We start from the raw sequence: 12,238 nt of genomic DNA, 5'->3' as shown, positions 1-12,238 counted from the left end.
ATTTAAAGTAGTTCACTTGTTGCTCTACTCTGCCAGTGGATTTTTGCAGGGGATTTCTGCTTCGTGCCTGAAATAAAAAATGTGTTGAGAATCAATTTAAGAGAACAGGATGTGTTCAGGGTAACGGCGTTGTCTGGGAATAGCCTCAATGGCATGTTGCATAACTGAACATTGATTTTATTACTTAACAGAGCTCCAGCCGCGTTACCTCACCATCTCTGTATGCCCCCATTAAGTCCAGTAAAGCCAATATATTGATTTGATTTAGTTGAAGCTTGTTTGCTTGGTAGGGTCTTCTCTTTTTTTTTCCTTTAATGGATGGATGCATAAATAGATACATAAATAGAGAGATACAAAGATAGCACCACTGCCAAATCCCCCTTAAACTAGTTAATATAGAGAACCACGAGGATGGACAAGAAAGAAAAAACACATAATCCTGTCTGATGATTTGTTTCTCTTTGATTTTCTTGTATTCTTTGAGGTTTGCATAACTGAATGTAAAATCCCCCCTTTTATATTTTATCCACAGAGATCAGTAATTTGTGTCTCTTCTTTTTAATTATGGTAACTTATTTGATCCATCTGCTTGTCTCACATGTACCTCCAGGTGTTATTATTGTGCAAATAAATTGAAGAACTCTTTCAGACTACTACTCACCATGTCGTAGGTGATGACGACTTTCTTGAGGACCTCTGGAAGCAGGCCTTGGGGCTCCAGGTTAGGGTACTGGTCAGCGAGGTTGAACAACAGAAGGGGGGTGGTGTCGGGTCCAGTCAGTCGAGGGGATAGGGCCAAGATGCACTGCTTCAGGTTAGCCACTGCTGAAAGGCCGCACAGCTCTTTAAATGGCACAATGGCATTCTGCAGAGGGAGTGGGAGAGAAATTACAGCTGGGCTTGCATGCAGTTATACTGGTTTATAATGGCATGCCAAGTATAACACATGTCTAATGACATAACCACTAGTAAAAGACTCTGGTAAATCTGGCATTGATCTGCATCAAATATATGACCACAAACCCACAGAGAGGTCAGAGGAAGTGGCTGGAAGCTCACTCTTTACCTGTGAGAACTTTCATTTTGGCACTTGTTAGCTACTCATAAACACTCAATCCTTTTGGACTGACAACAGTATCACACGGAAATGGAACAAACACACACACATACACACAAATCCTTCCTGTGAGACTCCAAATTTAAACCCTACATAAACAACCGGAGGGACAAACTGTGACAGGACGGCCAAGATGTGTTATAGTCTCAAGGCCAGTGGCTTGTTATCGCACAATGACGGCAATATAAACAGGGCTACCAAAAATAAATCCTAACATAATGCCTGAAGAAACACAACAAGGGACCGACCACAGAGCGTTGTGACACTCCAGTACAGCCTTCACTGAGACTTCAAATGAGGATTGAAGACCACAAATATGACATCAATGTGATCATGAAAAGAAGAGAAAGTTACACTGTCTTCATGATCCCTGTGGTGGCAAAGCTTGCTCAATATCAGACAAGAAAAAAAGGTTTGGTATGGCACTGGATTTGTTTAAATTGGGAGCCATTAAAATAAGCAAGTGCTTTGGTTAAAACACGTTAACAGCCTGCAAAAGGCCATGATCATCATCGGCTGTAGCTGCAGTGATTTTAACATCATAAAAAACATCTACAATCTCATCACATTGTTTCTCAACTTTCTCCCGAAATTTGTTTTGACTATTGCGCAAGACATAAGGATTAGATAAAATCTGATTCAGTTATGCCTGGTGGTTTTGTGTTTCTCTTTCCGGAGTGGGAGCCTTTTTTTAGATGCTCAAGTAGTCTTTGTAGTAAATCTGGTTATAATCTATACTTGACTTGGGGGTTACATTTTCTTCAGTTTACCCTTCCACAGAAAAACATTCCCATGGTGGAAAAGGGAAGAAAAAGTCTGGATGATGTTGTTGGCTCAGTAGTACACACATCAGAGGATACTAGTGAACAGAATAAGCATTTAATGAGTTTGATTTAAATGTCTTACGTGCATGTTTTCTCTGAGATCTGTTGCCTCCCTCAGTGGCAGCATGGCTGTTTTGAAGACATCATCCGCGGCCTTCATCGATAGCACTCTCATGCTGGCATACTCTCTGCTCTTCTTGCCCTTTCGTACAGACAGTCCCCTTTTGTGTGGTTTGCCGCCTCCTCTTCGATTAGTTATGGCCACATGAACAAACAACCAGGTATGTGGCAGAACCTCCCCTGTCAGAGACTGTAGCGGTACATGGCGAAAACCTGGCTGGAGACACTCAAAGGGGATGGTGTATTGGCCGATAAATTCATCGCCAATGTAGTCGTCGTCTAGCACCACAAAGCGCACCATTGCAAGCTCAGGGAGATTGATCTGAAACTCAAAGCTCTCATCGAACAGAGGGTTGTCCCCATTCTGGTTGACCGTTTTAGTCCTTTGTTCAGCGCAGTCAGCAGGAATGCCGTGTATTTCCACGTACACATAGGGGTCCACTACGTCTCCTTTGGCACCTGAGCCTTTGGGTTTAGGGAAGTTTTGTCCACTGATGATCTTGATGTGTAAGAGCTGGGGAGAAACACCAGGCACTGAATCTTTAGTGTTGGCACTAAAATATGACACGTGCTCCCTCATGATCGCTGGACGCAGCACATAGCCACAGTTCCCATTCTGACGGAACCAGCCAATGTTTAAATCCATCATCAGGCCAGGAGTCTGGTAGTTCATTGCCACAATCTGGCAACCACACTTCCAGAAATCTTGTGGATTCATGTTGCTGGAGTCAATCCGCATGGGGCTAGGGTAAACTCGCGCAAGGTACTTCTTGTTGTAGTTAACAAAGTCACCTGGGAAGTCACTGGCGCAGCGACCGGCAAAGACCTCATTGAAAGAGCAAAGCTCCCATTGCTTCTGGCTCTGGAAAGATGTTGGGAAGTCCTTGAACTCTACAGACTTACACAAGGTCACCAGATCAGAGAGGTCCTTCGAGAGCTGGAATTTTTTGGGTGCGATGGTCTGTTGTTCCGCTGACTCGATGCTCATCCTTTGAGACATTTCTGCCCCTTCGTCCTCGTCTGTCACCTCACCTTCTGAAGCAGTGCAGTTTGTGCTCAGTTTCTTACCCTTCAGTAGGATCTTTCCCTTCAGTTCTAAGGGAGAGGGGAGGTAGCAGTCCTCAGGTTTTGGAGGATCCATGTGGATCTTGTCTCCAAGGATCTTCTTTAGGTGCTGATACATGACTCTCTGCTGCTTTAAGGAGCAGTGGTTTTCTAAACACAGTAGCAGTGGAAACTCAGAAGCCACAAAGGCATACTTGTTGACAACGTCAATGACGCTGCGAAAAACTATCTGTGATGTCATTGTGTGCCCAGTGTAAATAACAGGTTCGTTATCAGGCCCATCCCAAACGTCCAGCTCTACACTGCGGCAGCCCATCTTGAGGGCACGGATATACCCCGTCACATCAGAGGGACCTCTGAACTGATCTTCTATCAGATATGTGTTGTGGGATGCATTGATGTAATAGTGGGACAAGGGCTGGTTCATGTCTTGGCATGCTGTTTTTTGTTCAGGGTCAAATATATGGCACTCTGGTGACATAAGATAGTTGGTGAACCCATCAAGAGAAAGCCAACCCTGGAGCTGGCCCTCTTTAGATGGTTCATATTTCTGAATGACCTCTAAGCTGGTGTCTTCACTGACTTGTGCCATACCCTGCTCTGCCTCCAGAAATATCATTAAGTCCTTGGTATCCAGAAATTCTTTGTTACTGGAGAACTGAACAAAGAGAAAATAAATTTCTGGTCTTGTGCAAAGATCATGAAAGACCTCAATGAACTCATCTTTTGTCACATCAGAACCTACTTTGTCCTTAGCTTTGTGGATCTCCTTGAACTTCAGTTCTATTTTCACATTTTTAAGTCCCGGGTTCAACTTCTTGACTAGCTGCACAGCAGCACATATCGTTATTTGTTTGCTGTTGTTACCGTCTGCTTCATCAAAAAGTTCACCCAGCCAAGATGAGCGCATGTTGTTCTGGCTGGTTTCTATCATATTCAACGTATGTTTCCCGTAGGAGATCAGGTACCTCAGCCCTGTTATCCAAATGTTGGCTACATCTGCAGTGTTTGCCACCAAGTCCAGGGACTCATAGTTCTCCCCAAAGATGATTGAGAAGGCACAGTCCTCTGATATCTGATCATAGGTTCCATTAGTTCTAAAAGTGTCTGTATTTTTCCCTGTCCGCACTTCCTTGATGGATTTTACATCAATTTTGGCCTTTTCTGATTCCTTCTTCGAGGGCTCCCATCTCAAAGACTGCATGTCGGCATCAAGGAGAAAGTAGCGGTGGTAGATGCGGGAATTGGATCGCACTTTCTTCAGCTCAGAGCCATCCACCATTGCACTGATGCAGTCGCTAGCACTGCTAATTTTCTTCTCTGTGGGCATGCTGCTGAATGACACAGTCTTCTTTCTTTCTTTACGCTGTCTTGAGGCATCCTGCAGAGAAACAGAACACAAATAAAAACCCTTCTGTTAATACTGAATGATAAAGTAAAAAAAAAAAACATTGAGGGAAAACCTTGAAACCTCATTTTATGTTTCAACTTAAAGGAATATAATGCATAATCTGTTCAGCTGTATAGAAGCGTGGTTTTCTTGCTTCCTGAAAAGAAAACAGTTTGAAGATAGAAGGGTTTTTCCCATCAGTGCTTTGCTCCTCATCATTAGCTAACCAAAGAGTAAATGTTGATGCTAATGATGCTCATTTTTAAAACATTTTTGATACTTTAACCTCCCTTTCCAAGACTTCAAAGACCTTTTCCACTTCAGGATTAAATATCCTGCCTTCAAGTTTTCAACATAAAGACAAAGTACATCTCTCCCTTACATAACATTACAACAGAAAACAACATGCTGTCTGCTCTGATATACCGTTTTCATGTTATGTCCTTCCTTCCTGGTCTCCCTTTGTTACCTCTGAACATTTTCTGAGCAGAATCACAACAGCAACTTTGTTGGGTGACTTAAGGTACCTGTCACTGTACATTATGGAGATACAACAGGAATTCTCCCTGAGGAGAATATCGCCCACACAAATCCAGTCATCTACAGCAGCCACATTTCTGACATTTTCAATGAACCCTGCTCCATCGCTGCAGCTGGTTCCTTCAGCAGAAAACATCATTTTATAATTTGGATTAGTCAAACTCATTTCACAAATCTAAAACCAGCCAAACCCTTGTTAATAATCATGTGGCAGCTTAATGGTCCCACTTGATACAAAAGCAATGCATCATTTTGTCTACTATATGATGTTGCCAAGTTAAGAATTCCTTATGCTGCACTCTAAAAGAAACCCTTGATCTTAATGTTCCTTTGGGATTTAATGAAATGCGGAAAAACCTTCACAGCCTCTCATATAATCAAACTGAGATGTGCATGACACCTCACATGCTGTACTGAGCTGTTGTAACAGTAGCATAGGTCATTTGGAGAATAGCAGAGCCAGTGCATATAGTGTGTGTGGTGAGAAGTTAAGTGTTGAAGATAGACAGAGAGAGCAGCGGCGAATGTGTGTGATGTTGTGAGCGAACAAGTGAGCTAGTGGAGCACAAGACAGATAGTTTAGCTTTGAGAATATCTAGTGAATGTACAGTGGAAGTTGCAGTTTGTGTAGAAATAAATGCTGCAGCTCCTCAAGACAAAGAGGTTTCCTGTTTCTTGTTTCCTAGCGGCTGAGTGGAGTGACGGGGGTTAACTCCGGACTGAGTAACGTTATCGACTCTGGCCCAAGTGGGAAAAGTTAACAAAGTGGTTTGTCCATTCTGGGCTACTGTAGAAACATGGCAAAACATACACATTGTCCCTTTAAAGACAGATGGGCAAAGTCACAAAATGTGATTTAATAATACGAATGATGGGTTACGTGTATGATTGATGTCTATATCTACATGTCTATATATGCATATGCATATGCATATAGGAGCTTTCACACATCCTCCGCTCTTTCTGACATTTACATCTTCCTCCTTTTACGTCACCCATTCAGCTGACAATATTAATAATAAGACATGTGATAACCCCGACTTAGATAGATGACAGTGTAGCCGTCATTTCTCACAATACCAGCTTTTTTTGTACATTTTGAAGCAGTTTTATCATAATGACTTGTTTTTGTCTGCTTACTTCCCCCTATTGTCTCACCATACTACCGTGGCTCAGAAGTTGCTGTTAGACACACACACAGGGACTAGCTGTGCTACACTATATATGTACTTGTTTGCAATCGGACAAGATACAGATACATATAGCTTTCTTTATCCCTGAAGGGCAATTCAGTTTCTACAGTCCACCGAGACATATACACATTCATACTGCACAGTCATATATCACAGAGGGAACACAGTAGATGGCATATGGGGAGGTGCAAGATAAATAAAAGTATGAGAATAAAAATATTTTAAATAAAAACAATAAATACAAGAATAAAAACCAGAGGAGATAAAATAATAAATAGAATAAAGTGCCAAGAGTATTGCACATAACAAATTACATTCCACGAATGTACCTAATTGCAAACACGGACAACCATCATATGGTTTGTGCAAAATAACTTTTACATTCAAAATAGACTTTTGTTCATTCAAGATAGCTACTCTGCGTTCAGCAGCTTAATGACGGAGGGAATGAACGACTCGGAGTATAGCAGTTTGTCTTTCTGGGAGGCGGCAGATAGCGCCGTCCTGAAGGCATTAGTGTGAACTCACTGGACGGGATGTGGTCGTGATTAATAATACTTTTGGCCCTCCGGAGAACACGTGTCTCTCCCAGAGAGAGTTTAAGTCGCAAAGATGCAGCAAAAGGAACAGATACTGACAGTGCAGCCTGCTGCTGACAGCACAGTCTCGGTGAGATTGTTTATTTGTTTGCATAATTAAGATTACATAGAATAATAAAACGAAATGGATGATGTACAGAGGAGGACGGAAGCCAAGGAGGCTTAACCACTAACACTCCTTGAGGGCACCGCCGCCCTCGGCCAACTCTACTTTTCTTTTTTGAGAGGCTGTAGCAGGCTCAGTTTTAGAGCTAGAGTGAAGGTACCAGCATCATATGAAACTAAAAAAGCTAAGGAATCCATGACACCAACCATGTCATACGAGCATGTCGGGAGGAATACTAAAAAGCTCTACGAAGTTATGCTAAATTTTGGCGAGGGAAAACTGGCATGGCAATTCTCAAAGGGGTCCTTTGACCTCTGACCTCAAGATCTGATATGAATGAAAATGGATTTTGTGGGTACCCACGAGTCTCTCCTTTACAGACATGCCCACTTCATGATAATCATATACAGTTTTAGGCAATCCAGGGAAGCCTGCCAGTGGGCCAAATAATATTACGTAATGAATTTTCAATATTAATTAATCATTATAAATCCCATCTGTGTGTTGGAGTATTGCAAAACACACAGACTGGCACATTTACTCTGATTGGTAGAATCTTACACCTCTCCATGTTGAGTCAAATGTAAACATTATAATCACATTATTGTACACAGTCTGCTGCTTAAGGAGAGTTCATTACATGAAAAGGGGAGCTTAAAACCTAAATGCATGACCGCACATAATCCTTATGATCTGGGCAAGAATGTGAACTTACGGTCACAGCTCACTGATAGTATGTGTCTGCTTCCTGCTGTATTTATTAGCAGGGCCGTCATGCTAGGCATTCCCATCAGCATTTCCCTCTGCTTCCTTTACCGACACTAGAAAACAATACTGCCCACACCCATCTCTGTCTCAGCATTTGATATTATTTCCTGAGGACACTTGTTTCTTATGCAACTGTCCTTTTTCTGTCTCTGGTGGAAGTCAGCAATCAAGTATAGTTTCATTATTCCTCATATGGTATTTTAAAAGTCGAGATTGCCATCATCGGATTGTCTATTTATAGTGCAATCAGATATGTGCTTTATAGGGTACATATTCTTCTAGACATAAATATCACTTATCATCTATGTTAATCTCTGTTTCTTGAAGTCTAAGAATATGATCTTCAAAGTAAACTATGATCAGGACGTTTTTTTATTAGCCGGGCCAGAGCACAGCACCAAAACGAGCTATAAAGTGGGAATACCTGAAACGACCAAGTAATGTCAGCAGCGTAGCCTCTATTAAGACTTTTATCTTTTTAATAAGGTTGTCGTCTTTTAACAAAATTAATTGGAATGGGTCACTAAATTTCCACATATTTTCCAAGGGAATGTGAGCAATACTAGGTCTAATGGCATGTTTTGGTTAGAAGTATGCCCATTTATTTGAATTCTAAATAGCACTAGGGGTGTCATGATTTCAATTCTCAATTGGATATCAAACGAAATTAGTTTCCGATTTCGACCATCGGAATCAAAAGCAGGAAATCATTTATTAACAGTTAACCGACAAGATTTGTGCCTCGCATGCAGCGGTGCGCCAGCTGCAGTGCATGAGCACAACAGACAACTGAGTCAACAGTTCACCGTGAGGAGAGTTACTGTAGCAGCTACGATGCTTCGTGTAGTGTCGCGGATATGCAGCCACTTTCTCAGTAAAAGTCTCCACAGCACATTTAGTTTAGTTTAGCGAGTGTCGGCTGTGTGTCCGCCCGGCGTAACTTTAGCAAGTGCCCGACAAACAGTGTGTGTGTTTGTGCTACATTAGCAGCTCTAGCACTTCCGGTCGCTTTGTGGTGGGTATGTAATGTAATCAGTGTGTGCCTGACCACCGTGTAACACAAGGTAACAACGACTACTGCAGCAAGCCTAACCAGCACGGACCTTGTTGACCTGCTTCACCTACTGGTCTGAGCGCCCTCGTCTGTTCACACAAAGCACTGAAATAGACGAGACAATGCAGATCAGTGCTTGTATGACTAAATGTACCTGTTATGCCCCGACATCGCGATTCGGTTTTTCATCTCGACGACGCATATCGTCACGTTTTATAATGGCAAAATTTCGCGGCACGATATTTCGTCACACACTTAGATATGGTAAAAGGTTTGTTTTTATCTACATGACATGGTAAATACAACCTGATCAAATAATCCCTATGTTTACATTTTATTCCTGTTATTTCCCATAAACTCCCATGGAAAGTTTTTACCTTAAATATTCCCTGAATTTTACGACCCTATTTGGAAATGTGTTAAAATTCCGCAGAACAGAGTGGTTTTTCAGAAAGTGGGATCTAAAAAGTCTGTTTCATAAGCCAGAAATTACAGCACCAGTCACTATATTGATCAACAAATTTTATCCAGTCCCCACTTGATGTGTCACCATCATTTTGTGTTAATAAGTGCTGTCACTGAAGAGAACACTGCTGTTTCAGTGGTAAACATCCAAAACACACTGCAGTTACTCATCACTTCTTTGAAACCTGTGAAACTGTATTTCTTCGTATAATGTCGGGGGAACCAAGGTTAAAGTCTTTCTTTCAGTGTCGAGAGAAATTCTTGCATAACTGTGGCTCCACATCGCTCATTATCCATTACCGAGTTTATTTTTCTTTTTAGTTACAGTATGTTCGGAGAAGAAAACCCCTGGTACATTTTGAAAGCAAGTCAGTAGAACATAAAAAAGGAAATTGGATGTTTTCAAGGTGTTTCGTAATAAAGAGATAATAACTAGGCTAATCCCATCAGGCGCATGCCGACGGGGGATATTATTTTTATGCTTTTTACATACCGTTTTAATATATGCATGTTGTTTGGGTGAGTGAAGGAGACAGAGAGGGTGAGTCAGAGAGAGGCAAACACAGGAAGAGACAATGAAACAGCAAGTGAATAAGCAAGACAGAGTACATCCAACTGCTCTCTGATCCCATAGGAATCTGAATCCCCTAATGGACTGAATCCCGCATTTTTGTCTGGCTCAGTGAGCAGTTATGAACTCTCTGTACGACTGAGAACATGACAGGGGACCCATTGCTCTCTGCTCCACTGTTCTACCTACATCCCCAACAACAAGCAATGTGAACCACATTGCAGCATAAATTAGCTTTCAGCTCCAGACCAGCATTGGCTTCAATTCACAGGAACCGAAATCTATTCAATAAGAAGAATTTCACCAGAACGCAAATGTAATGCCAACCAGACTGGTACAAATGTGGCCCTATTGTTAGCCTAAAATCCGTTTCAATTGTACAGACACTAATGGTGTTTATGAACACTCCAATTTAATGATCAATTATTTAGGCAGATTTACGATTACATGCAAAATCTATGTTATAAACACATCCTGCACAGTGCACATATTCTTTATGCAACTAGAAACAGTCCGATTTATCATGTCATGTGGCACAAAATAAACACTCAGTGCTGATATCAAGAGTCAGATGCTGAATCATTTTCTAACTCTGGATTAGACCCAAAACTGCATTAAAGTCAACCTCCACTACCTACCAAGCAAGCTGAGGCAACAGCATGGTTACCTAAGAAGCTCATCCATGTCTCACAGCTCTAACAGTGGAATATGTACCTTTTTTAGGACTAATAATAATAAATAGTCCAACCTAACAGTGAATAACAAAAGTACTTACGATGCTGGTCACCACCAGTTAGCCTGAGGTTAGTCTGAGGTTAGCCTGATGTTCTTATACAGTAGTTCCTTTAAGTGCACTTTCACAATCCAACATTTAGTCCGTTTTAAATGAACTCTGGTGCAGTTCGTTTAGGCCGTTGTGAACACAGTAATCATACTCTGGTGCGGACAAAAACAACCAAAACAACCCTTGGAAATGGTCTGAGACCACCTCTGACAATAAAGAGAATGTACAGAATATGCTAAATAAAGTCCACAAAAATAAGTTTCTAAAGTCATTTGAGATAAACTGCAGAAGGGATTCGTGCGCACACTAGATCAGTACCGAGTCAAAGTGGAAAAGTTCAACAGCAATATATCAAAGTCCACGATTCCCTGCACAGAAGTGGCAGCTCTAGAGACGAAAAAGATAAATTATCTCCTTCGTACATGACCCTGAGCAAATTACTTCTATTATTTGGTCCGCTTTAATTTGTGCTCTGTGAAAGCAAACCAAAAGTATAAATTTCACTGTGATTAGGACTAGCCAAACAGACTATGGCTTGTGAAAGTGCCTTTAGAATGACAGAAACAGCAGCATATTTGATTGAGAGTTAAAGAGTATTTTATCATGATTCAAAAATGTCCACATCCAAGTTCCTTGTTTTTTTTTCCTTCTTCTTTTTCTGATGGTTGGGTAAATCTATGGCTTTAATTTAACAGTGAGACAAACAATTAAGATGCCTAGATATTATGGCCAATTATAAAGAGGAGTTTGCATTATACCCAATACAGGGACATGTACCACTGGATTCAGGTACTGACACTTAACTTCATGAGTCTCGGTTGCCTACAATGCAAGTCTGGACTTGCTGCATAAATTATCTTCACTCCTTTCTATGAATGGATGATTTATCACTTACTGTCTCTCTGTTCTACGTGATCTCAAATTCTTAAAAATACACAACACATTTGGGATCACGCTTAAGTAAGTTTCTGGTATAGCATAATAAAATAATTTAAATACATTTCCCTTTACTTGGTTTGAAGCTAAAACAACACAATAGGTAATATATACAGTATTGTTCCATCTCGATTATAAAACTATCTGACATGTTACAATGTGGCTCAAGCACTTTGAGCATAATCTTCTTAAATCCCATGTTCTCTACGGGTTAGACTAAGTATTAGGGATGAATTGCAATTTTGAGTCATACCTCTATGCCATGCCATTCATGATAGCTATTCTGCTACATATTAATCGTCAGGAAGATCTGTTGCATCAAACCAAGTACTACAATCAAATAACAAGACTGACACCGCCAGGTATGTTATACAGACTTGAGAGGAAAATAAATCGAATGTGCGTGAAACAGAGAGTAATGCAGTTACAGGAAGAGCTTTGGAGGAACAACAAAAACTAGAACAAAATGATTCAAAGGGAAACACAGAAACCGGTGACAGTAAGGAAGAGGAAATAAATGTTTTGTAAGCCAGCTCCGACGAAAATGTTGTGCTGGTACCAAACAACGGTCACATTGTGTTGTGTAAACTTAACTTTATGATGACAGTTAATTTGCACACACTGCAACCACGGTTACACCACGACCACAAAAAATACTGCAAAACACTTTTTTTCTAAACTTGGATGAGTACAGTAAATTAATCTT

General features: G+C 41.0%; 1 protein-coding gene across 1 annotated transcript in view; it reads right to left on the bottom strand.

Annotated features, from left to right (window-relative positions):
- The window catches only part of LOC119496858 (inactive phospholipase C-like protein 2), a 46,934-nt gene that overhangs the window by 18,190 nt on the left and 16,506 nt on the right, over positions 1-12,238 (bottom strand). The window contains exons 2-3 of the mRNA XM_037784491.1: positions 2,024-4,507; positions 662-865 (exon numbers count right to left, since the gene is read on the bottom strand). Coding sequence (XP_037640419.1) covers positions 662-865; positions 2,024-4,507 — 2,688 coding nt within the window. The remainder of the gene's footprint in view (positions 1-661; positions 866-2,023; positions 4,508-12,238) is intronic.

The sequence above is a fragment of the Sebastes umbrosus genome, chromosome 11 (genome assembly GCF_015220745.1).
Source record: "Sebastes umbrosus isolate fSebUmb1 chromosome 11, fSebUmb1.pri, whole genome shotgun sequence".
In the NCBI taxonomy this organism is placed as follows: Eukaryota; Metazoa; Chordata; class Actinopteri; order Perciformes; family Sebastidae; genus Sebastes; species Sebastes umbrosus.
This window is presented reverse-complemented; position numbering and strand designations above follow the sequence as displayed.